At 34.4% G+C, this 23,004-nt stretch overlaps 1 protein-coding gene across 1 annotated transcript; it reads left to right on the top strand.

Annotated features, from left to right (window-relative positions):
* Positions 1–1,053: 1,053 nt before the first annotated feature.
* LOC128990865 (probable peptidyl-tRNA hydrolase 2) lies at positions 1,054–21,948 on the top strand. Its single transcript, XM_054413489.1, has 5 exons — positions 1,054–1,335; positions 3,874–4,050; positions 9,550–9,644; positions 13,047–13,143; positions 21,778–21,948. The coding sequence occupies exons 1-5, from the start codon at positions 1,246–1,248 to the stop codon at positions 21,883–21,885; spliced, it is 567 nt and encodes a 188-aa protein (XP_054269464.1). The 5' UTR covers positions 1,054–1,245; the 3' UTR covers positions 21,886–21,948.
* Positions 21,949–23,004: the final 1,056 nt, after the last annotated feature.

Below are 23,004 nucleotides of genomic sequence, written 5' to 3'. Positions count from 1 at the left end.
CACAGTAAATAAAAGCAATTTATTCTACAGTAAACAATCAAATTGAGTCGGGACCACACAAGTTTGCAGTTGAGGGAGGAGCCTATTTACCATATGGTTTTGAATGAACCAATGAGAACCGTGTGGTGTTGCCAAATCTAATAATACCAGCTGATTTGAAAATATTGCGAAGTATATTTTTATTAGTGTTGTCAACGGGCGATGTGGCAACGTCGCACTAGCCTTGTCTTGTGATTGGCTGCCACCAACTGCAAACTTACGTAGTCCCGACAATAAGAATTGAGTGCTATGACAATGACAACAAATACCTAACCTCTAATCACGATTAGTATGTAGTAAACAAAGCGAAAGCAATAACAATATGGCGTCGACTCAAACAATTTTTGAGCAATTTTTGCCGAAAGAGGAAGAAGAAAGTGCAGTCAACCGTCCACTCAACCACTTTTTAGCTCAGTGCACTCAACCATAGATAAACTCAACGTAGTCAGTAGTTTTGGTTGGATAAGTCAACTAACAGTCAATCGTTTGAAAAATACGAAACGATCGGAAAGTGAGTGACTCAAACTCAACTCAACAGTCAGCCATTTCAAAAATAGGGCACTTGGTCCGTCTGGTCCACTGAGCTATAATTCTAACTGGAGGTAGCACTGAATGTCAAAGATGCGTGTCGCCAGCCGCCATGTTTGCGTGAGGTGGGTGTCCATAAGAAGCCATATTATTGCTATAACTATTATTATACTTGGCTTAAAATACCTACTTTGTATGTTCGCCATTTCAAAGAAAATTATTAAAGTATTAAAAGTATTCAAGTATGACAAAAATACTCACTGCTATACCAACCTAGTTATAAGAAGCCATGTTATTGCTATGGTAAGAAAACTTACTGCTATACCAACCTAACAAAATCAGCGACTCGCTTTTGACAGACTTCTGCCATGGCAGTGCTACCTCCAGTTATAATTTTAGCTCAGTGGTCTGGTCTCGGTGAAGAAGAAGAAGTTAATAAAGACGGGTCGAATCGAATTACGTCTGTCTGTCTGTCGTCTGTGTTGATAAACAAAGGGCCAAATTCAAATTATTATTATTATATGCTAACCTAGGAGCTAAAAATTAATTATTTATTGATTGATTCGGGACAAACTTTTGAATATAGCATTCCTTGATGTTAATTTTTTCATTTCATTTATAGTTTATCTTAATTTCTGTGTAATATTTTAATTACCTAGGTAAGTTAGGCCTTTAACTATGGAAGGGTCAGCAGAGGAGGATTCTCAGTTTGAAGGATCAGTAAAAATTCTAATGGAAATGGGATTTGAAAAAGAACAAGCCGAAGAAGTAAGTTTGGTTCAGTTTTAACAACATATTAACTGGATTTATTAACACTTAATTTAAGCCTTGGGCTAACTTAATGTCACAAATCATTCCTAAAACCTCATTTTAGGGATGAAAGACTGTTTTTGTCCATAGGTAAATCTCAATAGTCAATGAATAAACCACAATAAGAATCGGCAGGCCCTAATACATTTCGCAAAAGTGGGGATTTTGATTAGCCTACCTAGGCCTAGGCCTATTTAGAATCTTTAATAACTTAGGCCTAGCACTCGTTTTGTTAAATCAATTGTTGGCTGCACTTGACTTTACGTCCTAAATTCAACTAAATGAAAATATCAATTATTCGATTGTTTCATTGGATATATTGTTTGGTTAGTTAGGTTAGGTCAACCTTAACTTATTAGCCTACCATTACCATGTTTTCATCTTTTACCCAATACCTACCTACCAACTAAATCTTTTAACCTTACCTAACTAACCAAACGATATATCGAATGAAACAATCGATATATTCATTCGAATGAGTGTAGGATGTAAAGTAAGGTAGAGTGCAGCCTAACTGTTATCATCTATTTCCATAACAATCCATCTCAGTGAATTTTATGGTTGGACTGGAATCAGATGGATTTGATTTTATAAGAATTTGGGCCTAGACACACCCTAGGCCTACTAAAGTAAGTTAGGCCTAATAGTTTTGCTTTTTAATTATAGGCTATGGTTAGGTAATGTTGGGACTTTTAAAACTTTTTGTATTCATCAAGTTAGCCTATGTTAGTTTACTTTATAAATTAAATCCTACAAGTTAATATGATAAGTTAGGTAACTTAATATCTTCACAAATCAGAGCATAGATGCCAATAAAAAACCTACCTTCCCTGCTACCTACGATAAAAAAGGTACCTACAGATAAACACAAGATGTTATACAGGGACGTTGACGTCGTTCTGTAATCCAGCTACTAGGAGATCTTGAATTGTGGAAATTTATAGGCATGCACTGTGGATGCGATACTCCCTGCTGTGGATTAATGTCCAACTAGTGAGTACTACGACTACCCGCAGTGCTATCCTGATAAACAACTTAATTAACTTAGACCAATTTGATGATTATCACAAGGCAAAAATGTAGACAACAGACAATTTCCTTTAAACTTATTTGTGATTTCTTCAAGAAATACAATGGCGTCACAAAAATCCAGAATGTTTAACATTTAGATTGTTTAACAGTTTACATTTTCTTTGTGTTGAAAGTTCATAATTGGTCAAAAAACTCTTTAAGGGAGTACACCGGTCGGTCCACAAGCCAGTCCCAGAGTTGCTGTTTGAGTTGTTTTTCTGTTGCGTTCTTGAGGTTGTTTGGAATAGAGAGTTGATGATTTTGCGGCCAATATAAGAGGGTTTTCTGCTGTTTTGTGTAATGTGGTTCGGTTCAGATTCCACTATAAACTGTAGATCACTTAGTTCTGTATGGACTATAAGTATCACTCATATTTGGGTTAAAATACGCACCTAGTGGCTTCCCCATCTTAAGTAATTGATGTAAGATCAATTCATCGAAGTCCAGGCACAAATTGAGGGACTGGTAATCCCCTAATCTAACTGACCTGAAAAACTTGATGATGGCCTTCCGTCAAAGAGGGGATGTTTTAACTTACACAATTGCCTAGCCCTGAAACATTTTTCAAATAAAAAGGTAAAAGAAGCCAAAAGGTCATATTCTATTGGTTTTTTGTGCAGTCTGATGCCTGCCCGCAAATGAACTTATTGTTTTAGGTTTTGGGTGTAGTCTTGTTTTGTGTGTCTTTTTGTATTAACTAGACACAAGTCAATTCCCTCTTCCAGAGAGCAGGCCCACTTTTATAAATATGGGCAGACTGGGCATATGCCCAGGGGCGCCGAAGGTTTAACCACCTCCTGCCCGCACTAGGAAAAAATGGGGACACTGCTTTTGGGTTTGCCCAGGGCTCCACTGACCCTTAACGCGGCCCTGCCAGAGAGTCAATGAGGAAAGCCAATAAATGATAAATAATGATTATATAGGACTAATATTATGCTTATAATTGAAAGTAGAGTAGGCTAGCAATGGATTAACAACAGAGTGCAGACATTCAACTCTTTGGCTCATGCTCAAATACTTAATCAAATCATGCATTTTCTAACTCGCCTACAGTTTTATTCAAGTGTCCAATAACTTATACTTTACGTTTAACTCTATCCTACACTTTTCTATATACAGTGTATTAAAACAAATACCTTAGGTAAAGTACCTAAAATATATCTTTAAGTTATTGGCTATTAACTTAAACATTCACTGGCCCAACCTATAATTACTGCAGTTAATTCTTAAAATTTACTTAGCCTAAAATAGTCTTTGTTTTATTTTGTAAGTATTTTGTATTAAAAAGTATGCTTTTGTTTCTGTATATATTGTGTGGAAATAAACATATTCATTCATTCATTCAGCTTATTGTAGTGTCCTGATCATAGGCAAGTTACTCATTGACATTTTTCATTGTTAATATGTAAAAGCTATCTTTTTCAGGCATTAGTTAAAACAGGCGGCCAATCAATTGATTTAGCAGCAGCTTATTTATTGAATAACGGTCTTCCTGAAGGTGAAAACCTAGATGACGAATGGGAGGATGTAGAGTACAATTTTAAAATGGTTTTTGTTGTAAACACTGACCTTAAAATGAGCATCGGGAAAACAGCTGCCCAGGTAAGGTTTAACTTAAGATCTATCTGCTTAAAAATCCTTTAAACACTAAGGATTTTTGATTGATTTAAGTCAATTTCCTATTTTCCTCTTTAAACTTGTTTCTTCTAATTTAATGAATATAAAATCCAGAGTATTGAAAAACTAGTTATAAGTAAGCCTACACTATGTAGACAAAAGAAATGCATCGCCACAGCAAACCTGCAGACTTTCAGCAAATTTTTATGTCTGATTGGATTTTTACTATGATAAGATAATTTATTGGACAAATTTTATCAAAATATGTGATGTGGAAAGCAAATAGGGACCTCTTGTCGGGAATGTTTTATTTTGAGTTATATATATACTGGTATTCAAATTCCTTATCAAATTCCGAATCACTTGGTGCAAATCCCATGCATCTACGATTTTTTTTTGTTAAGGTTACAGGACTTTGAAATTTTTTTATGGAAAAGGGTAATTTTGAGAAAAACTATTTCAAAATTTACAAAAACGCATAAAAACAGATTTTTTTTTTTAATTCAAGAAACGATTTTGGTATTAAGAGAAAGTTCATAATTTCCTCTTTGGAGGCAAAACCAATTTTTGTCTTAACTCCCGGTAGTTTTCAATTAAATGATTGTTTTATTGAAGTACCTATGTCGTAAAAATCGCATTTCAGAAAATGGACCTCTTGTGGGCCCTATGTTATTTCCCCATAAGATAAAAAAGGTACCTCTTGTCGGGACAGCAAAATTTGTGAGATATTTTGTTCTCCGCAAACTGAACTTTGTTCTAGTTCTCTAAATATCATCTAGAATGCAAGAAAATTAATTTTTTTGACTAAAGTCTGTTTATAAAGTGAATATTAGAAATGGGACCTCTTGTCGTTATGGTGAAATAACATTGAGTGAGCAAGACTAAGAGGTACCTTTTCTCAGACCGTGCAGAGGCTAACAAAATGATTTATTTTGACCTTTTCCTTTTACATCTTCAATTTGATATTTTAACCGATACTGTCCTGTTCTATGATAAATTAGGCACATAACAATTGATAAAAACCCCCGCCGCAGCAAACCTGCAGATTAAGCGAATTTCCATTTACCTGGCTGGATTTCTACTAAAATATTCCCTTAGAATTGTCAGATTTATTTCCTATTTAAATAACATAAATTTTAATGAGTACTTAGGTTTGCAGCTACGGGAATGAATTGAGATGTGTTTTTTATTGAAATATTAATAGCTTCATATGAAATAAATAAAATGGCAAAATTTGATTAAAATTCAAAAGCAAGTAAGTATCCAAAGTAAGCAAACTACAACAGCTTATCTATTCTCCATTAGAATAACATGGGAATTTTTATTTTACATTTTTTTTAATTATCTCCGTAACCGTTAGGCATACAACAACGCTCCAAGATACAAAATTATTTCTTTTTTTAAGCTCTACAAAATGGTTTGAAAGAAAATTGTGAAATTTTGTGTGTTTTTAGGGTAAAAAATGGGAAAACCCAATTTTTACCCCATAAAAACCCCTATAAACCCCTGTTCCCATAGTCTGATCATGCTGGTTCGCGAACTCGTTCGAATAAACGTAGGTTTACAAGTTTGTACCAAATTTCATCAAAATCGGATCACTTTTGCTCGAGTTATGGCGCTGACCGAAACATATATATATATATAAATATATATATACTAGCTGTTGTGCCCGTGCTTTGCAACGGGAAGAGGTCACAAAAAACATTTTAATCTTTATATCTGTTGCATATAATAGTTACACATCCACCAACGCTTTTAGAAACAAAATTCAACTTTTATGGCCTTAAAGCTAGGGTTTCCAAGATCACGCTGATCACGCCAGCGTGATCTGTCCGGCGTGATGTCCGTTGGCGCTATTTTTTGTCCGGCAGATGTCCGATCAAGCTCGGCGAGAGAGTGGTTTGCAAGAATTCGGACATTCGCGGTTTTTTTACATTTTTACAAGAATCCTCACAGAGTCCTACACTAGTCCGCCCGGCGTGATCTTGGAAACCCTAGCTTAATAGAAACGTTTAAGTTATGACTTTTTTAAATCTGGTAAGTAGTGGATACCACCATTTTGGTTTTGATTAATTTTAAATATTGTGTAGGCTGATATGAGAAACACTAACCAAATCTTCGAATAAAACTTTCACATACATGATTTACCTTCATCTCCCTCAGTTACATATCTTTTTTCTTTATTTTTGACATTTTAATTTAAATTTTGAAGTTACAAAAATACCGGTTATTAAATTGAAATGAACTTTTTTTTAAATTTCACTCTTCTTCATATTAAATCACAAATCCTTCCATCTTTAGTTTCTTCACTCACAATAAATCATTAGCAAAACTAAGTCAGCTGTTATAATCTTTAGAAATATTGATGTGCCTTATCAATAGTCTTTTGAAAATATTAAAGAAACTATATCTATACTATAAAAAGTTTTAAACATATAATTTAGCATTAAAGACAGCAGACAAAACTAATATTATGATTATCAAAGCATCAAGGACTAAAAAATGTAATATCAAATACAGTATATGTTTCATTGCATCTCTGATTCTACTCTACAAAAATATCAACAAACAACTTAATATACAAACCAGTTCTTTTAATCAGTTCCATCTCCATTGCATTTACATTTTCACACTTACCTTAAGTAAGCATAGTAACAAATATGTCATTGATTTTAGAAACAAAAGAACACTGTGTACTGCTTAGTTTATGATATTTTACTTGGTTAAATTTAATCAGTGGTGTGGCAAAACACAAATAATAAATTTATTAGATAAAGTAAATGTGAACTGAAAGCTATGTTAAGATAAAATAAGAGTATTTTGTATTACCATTTGATAATTAAATATTATATGTATACACTGTTGTATACACATATACAACAGATTTTAGAACACAAAAATCAACGACGTACAATTTAGTTATTGATGATATTCTTTAGTTTAAATTAAGCATAGGTTTAGCAAAACACCATAAATAAATTTACCTAAATATACATATAAAAAACAATGTGATGTGCAAGTCATGTTAGGTTAATCTAACACATGTTAAGCAGTTCGAATTTATTTAAAGTAGCCTCCAAATGCATACAAAACATCTATACATTGTAATTTTCTTACTGTTTCCATGAAAATATATCAATAACATTATTTTCATAAAACTTAAGACACTTTAAAAATCGAAAGCAGAGCCTGAGTTGATACAGCAACGCTTTTAGAATATTTGTTTTTATTTCTATAATCATTGACATAGTTGTTGAATAAATGATCTTTGATAAATTTTTAGATTAAATAAACCAACCACATAATTATGTGAAATATTATATTTTATTTCATTGGATCAGATGTCTTAAATTATGAAATATGCAATTTGGCAGTTCTTCTTGTTTACATTGAAATGTCAAGGCAAATGTAAACATTGTAAGTATTCTCATTGCAGCCATGGAGACCAATCAATATTTACTTTTAAGATCCTCACCTCAGAACTTTTAAAGCCAAAGGGGCAAAGCCCACGGTCAGTATCGAAGTGTGAATAGTCCTATAATGGTCCTTGGTATAGTAGCTATATTTTAGTAAAATTTAAGCCCAGTGGGTTCAGTAGTTTTTGCACCTATTAGTAATACACATACAGACAGACACCATTAGATTTTTATATAATAGTATAGAAGTATAGATATAGATATGAATTTGAACGGATGGTGTTTTTGGCCTCTGGGGACCTCAAAACTAAAAAGTAAATCGGTCCCGGGTCTAGGTCTTACCATGAGACCTACGGTAATAGCTTATTCCCTATATGGAAAATTCGCTAAAACCGAATTTCAATATTTTTGACCTTACCTACTTATATCGGCCATACTGAAAGTTTTGCATTGCCGACAAGAGGTCCCTTTTCGCTTTCCACATCAGATCTAACTTACATTAAGAAAACTACAACAGTTTAATTTTCTTCATAAGAATACAACGGACATTTTAAATGCAGCCTACAATTTTTTAAACTTTACCGGTAGGCCTACTCATAACTTCATAACATCCTATTCCCATGACCTGATTTTGCTGGTTCACCATCTCATACAAGTGCAACCAGCCTTACACGTTAACGCAAAATGTCATCAAAATTAGACCACAATTACTCTTCCCTATCTTAAAATTTGAGCGAATATGTTTTTGGCCTCTGGGGACATCAAAATGGAAAAGTAAATCAGTCCTTGGTCTAGCTCTCTGTGCCACCCACCACTGTACATCCTCTTCCCATTAGGAAAATTCCCTTAAAAAAGCTACAACCAGCCAAATAAAATAGCTCCACAATCGTGGTAGTCAAACCATTTGCTCCCACATTGAGGTTAAAGATTTATTTAAAGGAAAACCAGCTTTGTAAAAAATACTAACTACCATTAGCTAAGCTCATCTATATACTTATTTAATACGCAAGCAGGTTTTTTGTGACAATTACTCCTCCGAAACTACTGAACCAATTGACATGTTTTTGGTGTCATTGGAAAGAGCGTAACGTGAAGTTGTGCAGGAAACTTTCTTTTTAAGGAAATAATTAGAGAGTGAGGCCCTGGGGCCCTTTAAAGTTTTGTATTTATCCATAAGATTAACATGGAAAACAAAATTTGTTATGGAACTCCAGCTGTTGTCAGAAATTAAGAGTGAAATATTTATTGATGGTATCCATGGTAACAAAGAACAAACCCACAAAATTTAAAAATGTAAACAAGCAGAACTAACTGTCAAATTAATTTTGATTTCACAATTCCACACAGCTGGTTCAAACATATTAAATACTGCATGATTATTAGAACAGGAACGGTAGGGATCATAAACATTAATCAAATATGTCACTCGCCCGAATCATTTTTGTCTATGCCCGAATGTAAACATTTAACATTGATTAAATGGAACTGTCAAACTATATGTTAATGTCATTAGTATGGAATTCTTTCAACATCATTTGTTGATCGAGTTAGTTTCAACATTTTTGAACTGCTGTAATAATATTTTACAGGAAATAATTGTTAGATAAATTCATGGATATAAGTAATAATTCAGATTCTTCAATCTTTGCTGTTATTAAAATTGTGTATCCGCAGCAAACCTTCAGACTAAGCGAATTTCCATTTACCTGGCTTAATTAATACAAAGATTAATTATTCCCTTAAAATGGTAATTTTTTTCTTATTACATTAAGTTAATTTTAATATGAGTACTTAGGTTTGCTGAGGTGTGTTTTTATTGAAATGTTGATAGCTAAGTATGATTTTTATTGGTATGCAAATCCTGTAATACTTTAAAATTGCTCGAATTCGAGCAACATGTACACTAGTAACTTTTTAATACACAAGTAGGTATACCAATTTTTTTGATGGATTTGGGTTGATAATTTCTGTCTTATATCTTTAAGAAAACAGTATTAAGGGAAAATCTAAACATTTGATACCTTTATTCTAACATAGATTAAATTGGTTCAACATGTTTTTATTTCAGGTAGCCCATGGATGCCTTGGATTGTATAAAGATATAGTAGAAAAGCGAGAGTACAGAGATTGGAAAAATGGTATACATATGTGGACTGCTGAAGGGTAGGTAAAAGTTTAAATGTATAATTAAATACCTCCGCTGCAGCAAACCTGCCAACTAAGCAAATTCCCATTTGCCTGGATTTATTTTCAATTAATCTATTAAATTAACATTTATGTTTAACGAGTACCTAGGTTTGCTGCTACAGGGAAACTAATAAAGTGTGTTTTTATAAAAAAATTAATAGCTTAGTATAAAACAAATAAATCTGCCAAGTTTGATCAAAATATATCCATAAACAAGCCAACTACAACATTTTACAATATTCTCCATAAGAATAACATGGGAATCTTACATGAACAATTTTCTTAAATATTCCCCGTAGCCAATAACCGTACCTACAAAAACACTTCGATACACTAAATTATTTGTATTTTTATGCTCTTTAAAATTTTGTGTTTTAAGGGTAAAAAATCAGAAAAACCAATTTTTACCCCGTTAAACCCCGTTCCCATGGTCCGATCATGCTGGTTCGCAAACTCATTCAAGTTTATCCTGCCTTACACCTTCAATACATTTTTATCAAAATCGGACAAAAATTACTCAAGTTATCGTCTTCACGGACACACATATATATATTGATAATTAACAATTTGAACGAATAGTGTTTTTGGCCTCTAGGGACATAAAAATGGAAATATAAATCGATCCCGGGCCTAGGTCTTACCATGAGACCTACGGTAATAGCTACTTCGCTATAGGGAAATTCGCTAAAATACTTACGGTTTGCTTGTGCTATATTGGATATATTAAATATATATTCAAGAGTTTACTTTATGTTTTTTAATCAAAGTGAATTATTTTTCTACTGAATGCATCCATTGCCAACTAGGCGGTTTTACTATCAAACCTGCAGTAATATATTATTCCCTATATGGAAAATTCTGAATATTATAAGAAAACACAGTACCTAAAATATACAGTGGTCAGGGAAATTAACAGAAAACTGTCTGGGAAAGTCAGGGAATTCACATATTTTTGTGGGAACCCTGTGGAGGCATGACTTAGTGCATTATTCAAAGCTCGTCATGTCTACGTATATTGATGATTAACATATATTATTCCCAGTGTTGGGGAAGCTACTTTTAAAATGTAGCTAGCTACAACTACTGCTACATTTCCAAAAAAGTAGCTTAGCTACAGCTACAGCTACAGTTCCGAAAAAGTAGCTAGCTACAACTACAGCTACAATGAAATGTAGCTAGAGCTACAATTTTAGCTACTTTTCCAAAAGCTACTTTTTATTCCACGCACATTAGGTACCTAAATGTAAAATTAATTGCAACTACATTTTTATTGAACAAACATTTAAACAAAAAATTGTAGGCTATCTAACATTACTTGGAAAGGCATTATGAATGAACCTAACATTACAACAATAGAACCAAATAGTTGTGTGTCCCATCCTATTTATTTAGTACTTATTTTTAAATATTGCATTATTTTTAAGCATCTTATATGTAAATTTCATTAAGTTCAAAGGACATACAACCAAACTATATTTTAAAAGCTCATTTTGTTTCTTTAATATAGATTCGTTTATAGATGTCTCATATCAACAATTAAGACCAATAAATGTGTAAAACGATTATTTAAAAATACTATTTTTGTTACAGAGCCTAGCCTACTGAAATTTGAGTTTATTGCCTTTCTTTCTTTACTTTTAATGCTAAAAACAACATTGCTATAACTTTTAACCATAGTGATAAGTCACTTGTTCTATGAATAACACTTTTCAATGTCAAGAAATCGTCCTTTATTGTCATTATGCAAAGGACAAATTGTGCTTCAACCTAGTTGGTACAGAAAACAGTATTCAGCAACTTATCCTGAAATCGGCTTTTAATTTAAACATGTTGAAATTTGTAAAGTAAAAAGAACATGTAGGCCTACTTGGCTATGTAACAAGTTGGCTATAGTAGGCTTGTTATTGCAAAGACTAAACAGATATATTCCTAAAAATTGAACCTGGAATTTGTTATTCGTCTTAAACCATAGCATAGCCTAGGAATAGTCCTATACAAGAGCTGTTAGCAGGAGCAAACTATGCTATTTTTTCAATGTAAGTTTCATGTTATATGGAGATTTTTTTGTTACAATTATCATGTAGTCTAGGCATATCTTGAATCTCATCAGGTAATTTCCTCTTTGTTAATTTAGTAACCCTTTGAAAAATCTTCTTAATCTAACCAAGGAAGGGCTTGTGATGATGAACCACAATCAATAGCTGAAGCAAAAGGTTGATAGACCAGCTTTCTCATTATTTTAAGGTTTAGTGTTGGTTTCCATTAAAACCCAAGTTGAAACACTATCGATTTAATAAATGAACTAAATTGATCACTAATTTCCCTGTCAATCACTTGCAAGCATTCAATAGCTTCTCTTGACGTAACGTTTAAGTCGTCTGCATCTAGCGATTTTATTTCATCTGACAGTAATCATAGAGTAGTCAATTAAGGAAATGAGAGCCAAAAATGTGGATAACACTCATTTAATGGCCTCCATGTCCACACAACGTTGTAATAGGGAATGAAACGGCTGCAACCAGCTGTATGAAGCCAAGAAAGTAGGCCTAATGTTTTTGAAAATCTCAGTTTGAAAGAGGTTGTTTCACGTAAGGTTGAGGTCAATGATAAAAATTACTATCTCAAACAATGTTAATGTAGCGAGAAAAGTAGCTAAAATTCCGCTACAACTACTTTAAAAAAAAGCTACAAAATTTTAAAAGTAGCGTAGCTACAGCTAACGCTACAAAAAAGTAGCGCGCTACTGTAGCGTCGCTACTTGTAGCGCGCTACTTCCCAACACTGATTATTCCCGTGGGGGATGCAGCCAATACAGCCCTTCCTGTATCCGCCCATGACTTAAAGCATGAAATTATTTCTTTTAGCAGTTTCACAAAAGTACTTAAAAAAAAGCTCACACTGTGCCCTAAAAATCATTAATAACAAACTCCAAAGTATATTTCCCCCACTTTCGCTGATACATGTAATAGTTATATGTCTTTGCTGAAGAACATAACATCGTCTGGGTTGGCGAGTGGTTATGGTGCTGCAAGTTGCTGACTTGCTCCTAAGAGAGGTCGATTCTGGACCGTGGTGCAATTTTTCATTGGGCCAATCAACGATGCTAGCTAACAAAGAGTTGATGTTAGATTGAATCAAGACCAGAGTTTGCACCACTACCTTAAAAAAAATCCTATACAAAAACCTAGTTTTAGATATAGTTAAATATTAAATTTGATATAGCCCTACTGACAGCAAATTTTTTTATTTAGAAAGGTTGCCCAATTTGCAGGGCGTGTGTGTGTGGAGTTTTGATCATACATTTTAAATTAATAGCTAGTTTTTTTACCTTAACATTCAACCATTTAACATTCAGTTTAATCAACGTCTTTTTCTCAGCCAGAAGAAAGTAGTTTTGAGTGGAAACAATGCTGAACAATTACTGCAACTACAGGAAAAGGCAAAGAGTTCCGAAGTACCATGCCATATCGTTCAGGTAATTCTCAAAATAGTTTTAAGTAATTATGCAATATAGGCTTTTGAGTAATAGAGAGCTCACATGACATGTTATACTATATAAACAGTGCAATAGCATTGTAAACAGTGTACCAAGGATAATGTATCCTCAGGGCCGTATTTCGAATCTATGAGTCCACCAATAGCTCACACCAAAGAGGCCCCTCTCTTCTGATTCATAAGGGGCAGGAGCATGGGGTTTAGAAATACGCGTGGTACAGTCAGACCGGCCTAAGAAGGCATTATTCTTCATTATACTTGGGCACTTAACTGAAGTAGTTGGTGATTTAGGGGCAATAACAATATTGTTGTGAAATGTTATTATTTTTTGCCATAATCCACCTCTTCCTCTACTATCCCGCACCGAACACAAGTGCTTTCTTTGGCCTGCCTGGACTATGTTGCTGCAACTTGACTGTCTGAAATTGACGATCTGATCAGCAGCAAATAGTCCTAGAAGGATACTAGCTAAAAATTAGTTTCGTTTGATTTTTTTATAAATAGATTAAGCAGGCCAAGCCATTTTTTTTTTTTTTTTGGGTCAGGTTAAACAAGTCTGACGTTCAGGTTCAGACCAAAATCAGGTCGGGTCAAAATGGACTTGCCTAGGAAAGTATTAACTGTTTATAAACATTACTTTAAAACTATAATTGATCCAAACAAATCCTGCAATAGCCAAAAGATTCTAAATATGAAACAAACATGAAAATGAACAAGATGTCCTCTGTCACAACAAAATCGTGAGTGTCCCCTGCGGAAATCTTCCACAATCGCTGAGAAACGTGAAATAGTTGAGATCTTTCCTGATCATGGTTTTCTTCGTCTCCTGTGATCGTGGAGAAATCATGAAAGTCTCCTTTGGTTACGGAGATATTGTGAAAAACTTTTTTGGCCAAGGCCCTTAGGCCTACCTTGGCATACCATTACTGACTGACATGGTGCTCATGTCAATTGTCGAGAAGTGTGAAAAAAATACAATAGACTCCATCTACTAGTCTATCTATTAGTCAGCTTCAAAAAGGTATTATCTATTTGCAAATTAAGTTCCCTACAAAAAATCAACTTGTTTCTATCGTTCTCAGTTGTAATGTTAACAAATACAGAACATCCACCCTACTTCAGCTTACCTTAAGGGTGTTTGGACGCGAGCAGACACTCACAGTGAGATGCCGTAGTTCCCAGAGTCGCCACGCGGCGCGCTGGGGGTACCGTTCGGAGGCTGCTGGAACTGTGTGTGTTAGCTGGGGGTGGGATGGGTGGGTGGTAGGGGGGAGTAGGGACGGTCGCACCTTCCGCACCAACGCCACAGCCACAACCACACCACACCACTCACCAGTCACTAGTCCGTCCATTGTACCTGAGTGCTCGCAACTACACAAGGCTCTCGCGGCACATGCAGCACCATTAGCCAAGCGATATAAAAGTTAAAATTGGCAGCCAACGTAAACTCTGTATAGACATTTTTCCAATTGGTCATTATTTATATTATTAGTTTGAAGAACATGCATTATGGTTTTAAGTTAGGCCTATGTTCATTTTTAAAAGTAAATAAGATGTTCTCTCATTTATAACAATTAAACATTACAAGTATGAATGAAGATGTTACTAAACATTATAAGTGAATGCAGTATTGAAAACAGTAAATATTTTTCCATTGATGTTAAACAAAACCAATGAGTTAATCCCAGAATAAACTACTGTATTTGCTAATGTTTGATTAAGGCTTACAATAAAATATAGTAAACTTAGAATTCACAAGAGAAATGTATTTCATCAAAAATAAACAATAAGAATGGTGATATATTTTATAATGAAAACTTTAAAAAAGTCACAAACTTGAAGGCCTAATTAACTTTTTTCGTTTTTCCTGGGCCATGATTATGTAGTCAGGGTCTCTAACTCTCATTTCCCTTGCAATTCTGCTGTCCGCAATTTCAGGCAACATGCAGTCCATGTAAAATCTTGTCAGTTTAGGAAGCATTACTTGACGCCACAACTCACTATCAATATAGATCCTTTCGATAAACAATTGTTTAGTCGCCGTATACACAATCAGATCACACCACTTCCTCCCAGTCACATTTAGTTGTCCCTGAATTTGAAAGAAATAATTGTGCCTTTTCTTAAGACTTATTTCTTCCTCCTTGTTTATTTCTAAGCAGAGGGTTTTTTTTTCTTTTACACATTCTACCAAAGGAGCCTTCACTGAAGGTAAACATTTTACCTCAACGAGCCCTTCGTCGCCAACTAATCCGTCCGGCGAAGCGCCCAAAAATGGATATGCGTTATCAATAAATAGGCCGCATTCTTTGACAACAACATTTTGCTCTTCCTCGTATTTAGATATGGCTTCTTTTTCATGGAGTCTTCCAAAAACAACTGCTGCACTGTTCAGGTTTTTGGGATATAGCAGGTTCTTGACCAGGTTGTGGCACGGTGTATGGTCTTTCCGTTTTACGATTTGCCCAAATTTCGAAGCAGTTAACCTATTTTTTCTTTTTTCCTCCCAAAGGCTGTTGTTGTGTTGTCCAATTGTATCCTGCTCAAGTTTTTCACTTTCTCTAGCATCCAGCTCCAGCAGTTCTAGAACACTTTTCTTTTTTATCTCTAGTTCCTCTTCAGATACATCTGGCTCCGTAGCACTCGGTCCGTAGTCCTTATCATAGGAGTTCATTTGGGATGATTTCCTTTTTTTTTGGCTTCTCAACTGAGTACCTGAAACAGATTAAATATATATTTATAGCTACAGCATTATTAGACGTATGTCGTATACGTTATTTTTTTTTTCATTATCAATTACAACAAAGTTATATTGTCATAAATAGGGTACTATACAATACAAATACTGGTTTTGATTGTAATAAAATTTTAGGGTACTATACAATACAAATACTGGTTTTGATTGCAATAAAATTTACTAGATAAAATTTTGATGGTTTAACAAAGTATAATGTATTTTAAAAATGCTTTTGAATTGGTTATATTTGTATTCAATTGGAAATTGATGTTGCTCAATGAATTGTTGAAAAAATATATATTGCATGTTGAAAGTATTAAAAGATAATCGAACACATGAGATACATTTTACGTATATATTTTGAACATACCTTAATGCCCTTCTGGCACGTGTGCGTTCTCTAGCTAGGATCTTCCTCTTGAAATTCCCACCCGGGCTTCGGCCTTGAAACCTCTTCCAGGGACTGAGATGCCAACTGGGTCCTTTAGTATGGCTAAGGCCAGCGGCAAAACACCTGCGCTTGTATGAGCCTCTCGCGGTGAAATTAATCCTTTTGCCTCCGATAAACTTAGAGACCAACCCCATATATCGTTCCGCAGCATTGGTCGTTTCATTCAGTACTAAGGTCTCTGCTTTTCTTTCAAGTTTGTCGACCAGCTTCCTTATTTCTGTAATAAAGTCAGGGTCTAGTTTATTTAATATGTTTTCCTCTTCATCTGACTGATTAACACAATATGTTTGTCTGCAGACACTATGATCTCCAAACACATGGTTCGGAGCATTCTTCAAATCTTGCCTTAGTAAGGCGATGTCCTGCAAACTTCTCGTGGGGCCAGCATGTTTGATTGCCGCTCTGACCCCTTTCACTAATCGCTCCAGCCGAGTGATCGTTTTCCCTTCAGGAACCGAGGTTAAAGCCTTCCGCGATTCCAGAGGGAATTTTGTGTTTGTACATAATTTATGAAGACCGTCACTTAGACATCTTGTCATGTGATTGGCACATTCCACTTTCGTTACAAATCGCCCATATCTGCACTTCTCTTGTATTCTGGCAAATACACTGCTATCGCCGTCTCCGATATAATGTTTATACACCAAACCATATTCAGCCTCACTTTGTCTAAATGCCTCTACAATTACATTGCTCTCCATGCCTGTTGATGGACCATTGTAATTTAAAAAACATTCATGAGGCGGCGTTTCTTTTTTAGCAGTTTTTGCTTTGGTGCATACATAACAAAATTTGTTTCTAACACCTAAAAACAATATTTTCTTTGTTTCAGCACCAATAACGATTCCCTGAAATATAAGGAAAATATTAGTTAACATTATACAAAGCAATAAACCCAAAACTTAGAATACAACAAGGTACTAAAATGAAAATATAACAAGTATAATACAACCTTAGCAGCAGATTCTAAATTAAAATGAAATGCTTAGAAAATAAATTAGTCAGCTTCAATTTTAAGAAAATGACAGTGAGTATATACTTCAAATCACCAATGTTTTTGGTTCTGGAAGTAACGTTCATCTCTGTGGTAAATTTCAAATTACAGTAGAAGTTTGACAACAGATTAAAATATCACTGTTAATATAACGTTTATACGTTCACTGGTTTTTGGCCTTTATCCAATTTATTTTTAGTTTGAATGGTTACCGACCGTTAAAGTGGCCCAAAATGGGTTTGAAAGTTTATGACAAACTTATAGGTGATAGAGATAGGAAATTGTTTATTTTTGTTTTGCAGTTTTAACATACCACGCCTGATGAAGAGTTCATTCCGTGTCCATATGAACGTTTGGCCCAACCGCCATCACCAATCACAGTAATGAACGGTACACCATTTAAATAGTTTCCCTTTTCTATAGCGATTTGCTTTTCCTGCTCAGCGTTTTCCTTCATTTTCTTGATCATTTCCTCTTCCCAAACCTACAAAATATAAAAAGAAAACGTTGAACAGTCAAGAACAGTAGCTAGTTAGACGTGGTATAACACCTGTCATGGTATTATGTGTATCCATATATTGAAGCAATGAAACAGAACTGTTGCACATAGAAAAATAAAAATGACTTTAATATAACGAATAATACCCCCGCCGCAGCAAACCTGCCGACTAAGCGAATTTCCATTTGTCTGAATTGATTTTCAGTTAAATATATTTTAATAACATTAGGTTAAACGAGTACCTAGGTTTGCTGCTACAAGGACACTAATAAAGTGTGTTTTTGAGTAAAATATTGATAGCTTAGTACAAAATAAATAAATTTGCCAAGTTTGATCAAAATATATCCATAAACAAGCAAACTACAACATTTGACAATATTTTCCATAAGAATAACATGGGAATTTTAAATTTACAATTTTTTTAATTTTCTCCGTTACTAATAATCGAACAAAAATACTTTTATATACTAAATTATTTGTTTTTTTAAGCTCTTTAAAAAGGTCTGAAGAGAAATCGGGAAATTTTGTGTTTTGAGGGTCAAAAGTGAGAAAAACCAATTTTTACCCCATAAAACCCCCCGTAAAGCCCCGTTCCCATGGTCCGATCGTGCTGGTTCGCGAACTCATTCAAGTTTATCCCGCTTTACACCTTTAAACCAAATTTCATCAAAATCGGACAAAGATTACTCAAGTTATCGCGTTCACGGACGTATATATATATATATAAGTATATATATATATATAAATATATAAAAATTTGAACGAATGGTGTTTTTGGCCTCTGGGGACATCAAAATGAAAAAGTAAATTGGTCCCGGGTCTAGGTCTTACCGTGCCACCTACGGTAATAGCTACTTCCCTATAGGGAAATTCGCTAAAACCCGGATATATTAAAACGGCTACCATGAAGGTTATTGAAGGTAATATTATTCATATATAAGCATAGAGAAATATAAATACATTTAAGTAGCCTGTACATATTAGCCTAACTAACACATTTCTATTAGCTCTAATTACTGTAACCAAACAACTCTTAATTTAATCAATTAAGTTATTGTATAGAAAGTAAACACTTTCCACAATAAGCAATAAAACAAAGATGTAATATTTAAGTTTCATTACTTTTTAAAGACTTTTACTCACCTTTCCAATTTTATTTTCATGAGCCCTAAATTTCTTCGCCGACATTGCAGGTACATCTAATATACTCAATAATTCGGTTGCTTGAGAGTGGCCTATGCCTACCGATAGAGATCCCCAAACAAGAGCATCGTTTGCCTCATTTTTATTGGTATCAGGTTCACTGGTAACTGTAAATTCTTTATCACAGTTATCACAATGGTAAACAAACTTTGAAAAAAGGCCATTAACAATCTCACGATCCAGTCTATATCTACCCATTGTGCAATGTTTTCCATGATTGGCCACTATTTCAAGTTGAAACAAAATATGGTTGATGTCCACTAGCCTTCTGCCTGAGACAACGTTCGCCTCTTCAAGCTGTTCAAATGGCACGCGCTCAACTAAAAGTTCTGCTAAATCATCACATGTACTGTCGTCATCCCCGCTACGACTAGATGTGTCTATATCCATGTCTTCATCGACAGAGGTTGTTTGGCAATTCAATGGTGTGATTGGAGCCTTTTGAACCGACCTAAAAAATTTAAAAAAAACTTTGTATTAGCTCAGTTTTTAAATAACCATATATACATATTACCATACCTATACAACTATGCCTATAGTTCACCGTACCTAACCGTACTATGTGTAACAAAGAAACGAGAACTTTAACATATAAAATTAAAACCGGACCCTGTTAGGTATTTATTCAGGGGAGGTATAGATGAGCTTACGATGACAGCTGTGGGCTTCTCATTAGCTGAGGGAACACCATTACCGTAACAATACGAATTGCAGCCATCGGCCTCGGTGGTTTAGTGGTTAGCGTGACAATAATACACGATATCAGCATTCCGACACATACTTTCTCCCATAAGGTTGTAAACAAGCTTTATCATGGGTAAGCGGTGAGAGTAAATATGACATTTTATAGTAAAAAATCACAAAAGTCACAATAACTGCTAAACTGTAATTTTTACAGTAATGGGATTTGTACCATTTTGTTCAGAATGTAAAGGACTATTACGTACTTAATGAAAAATCATCTTTCGGGTAAATTTCGAGAAAATCTGATTTTCCGTTATTTTATGGTAAAAAATCATCATTAAAATCACAATAAAAAAAACATGTCTGGAAATACCATGAGCATACATAACAATATTCATCAAAATCGGACCACATGTGTGGTCTGTGGCTCTGTACACATAAAGACACACATCAGACATCACTTCGAATACTGTACCACTTTTTTGGGTTCAGGGGGACCCACAATAGAAATACACTGAAAACTTTGACGAAAACAATACTTTCTCCATACACTACATATACGGGGAAGAAATTAAAAATGTAAATTTTCCAAATACATAAAAAACACAACAATTAAATATGATTTAATTAAAATACAACTTACCTGGATGCCACAAGACGATCAAAAATTTCCTCGCTAGTTTCTTCGGAGAGATTTGAACTATTGTTAGTTGTGTTTACATCCTCACCCTCGCGTTTCCGTTCATGGATTCTTCTAAGCACTTTCGAGCGTTTACTGCGTTTACGTGGTTTGTATTTACTATGCGGTTTTTTGGTTCCCATCGCACTTTTACAATAACCACAAACAAGAGAAACAAAATTTTATTTCCTTAGTCAATGCTATAACACAATCACAAAAAATAACTACAAAATACAAAACACGTGACCGGTGACAGGTTGGCAGCAGGTAGCTGAGAGCAGGTAGAGCGCGCGGGAACCAGGGTAGGCGCGGCCGTTGCGGGGGATGAGGAGGGAGGGGCGTGCGCCCGCGCGCCGTGAGTGCGCGTATGAGCACTGTACACACTCACATCGCACGCCACGCTGGTTTAACGTGATTTCTGTTTTCTTTCCAGTTTCAAAACGCTTAAGAATTTTCCATTGGAGTATTTTTTTATACATTCTGTACATCATTGGCTTTGTTCTGATATGTGTCTTGTCTCGATTCATTTAAAAATAAACCAGTTATCGAATTTACAAAAAAAGGTACTTTTTTATTTATAAACGATATGGAAAATAAAATGTTTTAGCTTGTAAAGATATATTTTTTGGAATTTTTAAGACTAGTTTGGTGAATATAGTCGAAACCGTTTTTGAGCTGGAAAGCAAACGGAGTTAGCACTTCAAAGCCCCATAACTCTCTTATTAGGCCACTTAAAAATTTCAGGTGACATTTTTTCTTAGCCTTATAATGACCTTAACAACTATACTTTATAAAAAAAATAAAAAATAATAATTTTTATTTTTGATCGAACACCCTTAAGTCTCAGAGTTGATGTTCCTTACAGGTAATTTCCTGTATGATCTTGTTGTGATCTTATTGTATGAACAAGTTTTTTTTTATGAAATAAAATTGTGTTAGTTCAAAATTTGTAAAAAATGTGTTACTTGAGCTCTACTCTTGTTTAGCTTTTCTCCACTTAACAAAAGCATAAAATGAACATTTATGTGACGTGGTAATGAATCTTGAAGTAGTGACAGTCATTGAAGTTTTTAAAATTAATTGTTACAGTTGTACAATATGTAATCTTGATTATATAAGTAGTTAGACAGCAGTAATGTACAGTACATGTTCAAAATATTGCCAGAACTCCTATTTTTTAACTTAACCAATGGTTCAATCCCAAGCCAGCTTGAGTAGAAAATCTTTATATTGTAGGCCTATATGATGAAACTAAAAATATAAAAACCGCCATAATCCTTCCACAATGTCCCAGGCACTGTGACTTACTCTTTAAAAGTTATTTTTTCTGAGGCATGATTTAATGTTAAAACAAGTTTTTGTTATAGGATGCTGGCCATACTGAGGTAGAACCTGGTTCAGTCACAGTGCTGGCTCTATTTGGAGGTGAAGAAGAGGTGAACCAAATTACTGGATCCTTGAGGTTATTAAAATAAAATTCCAATTAATTTTGACGTACGCAACTTCAATTTTGTAAATAAAATATCTATAAAACGGAATATCTCAGGTATGTTTGTTTTTTTACCATGTTATGAACTCTTTTAAGTGTATAATTGTGATATAAATATAGGTAAATCTACGACATAGGAATGGAAGATTTAAAAATTGAATTACATAATTACCCATTTTCAGTCCATACAAGTAATTTTGCCAATATTTTTAAGAGAACATTTTCTTACAATTTGTCATTTTGGCCTATTATTTGTTTGCTTTAACTGATCTAATCCAGAATCATGATTTAGCTTTTCCTTGATAAATTATTCTAGATAAAACAGTAGTCTACAAACCAATGATTGAATGAGATAAATACTGTGACATCCATAATTTGTGTTATTTATTAGCTAGGCCTATCTATTCAAACGGGTCCGCGGAATTGGCTAACTCTGGAACTCGCTAACCCCATGTTAAATGCCCTATCTTAAAATTTGGTCGATGAGAGGAACTCGCTAACTTGTTCGGTTTCGGAATTGGCTAACTCCGGAATCCGCTAACCCGCTCTAGAGCCGGGTTAGTGACTTCCGTACTAAGACAGAATTCGCTAACTCGGTCCCTCGGCGGAACTCGCTAACTTCCAATCAGAAGCGTCGCTCGCCGGCCAATAGGAGCAAAGCACGAAGATTGTTGGCCAGTGTTGCCGAAAGTGTAGTACTACGATCGTATCGGTACCATAATATCGTATCCAATGAATAATTCGCAGTAAGAGCAATGTGGTTGATGTTAAATAAAAGTATATTGAGAAGTAGGCTATGTTTATTATTATTGTTTTGATTATTATTAGCGTGTAAAATGCGTTATTATATTCTAATTCAATTGTTGTTTATTCGTTTGTAAAAAGATAGCTCGTTCGGTTCTTTTGTTAATGAAATATTTATGTTCATAGGCCGTAATTTGCTCCTTTTTTCAAATAAATTGCATTAAATATATGAAATGCTGTAAACAAAATTATCAAGTTCGTATTTGGTAGACCGGGTTTGTAGCCGTGAATGATTTTCCTTGATAGGCTATAATATGACTCTTTAAAGGTCTATTTTATGTCTGTCGTGCGGGTTATGATT

This window comes from Macrosteles quadrilineatus, unplaced genomic scaffold (assembly GCF_028750875.1).
Source record: "Macrosteles quadrilineatus isolate MER2022 unplaced genomic scaffold, UCM_ALF_1.0 Scaffold_3__2_contigs__length_128488019, whole genome shotgun sequence".
In the NCBI taxonomy this organism is placed as follows: Eukaryota; Metazoa; Arthropoda; class Insecta; order Hemiptera; family Cicadellidae; genus Macrosteles; species Macrosteles quadrilineatus.
Note: the sequence above shows the minus strand (reverse complement) of the source record. Positions and strands in the feature narration are given on the sequence as shown.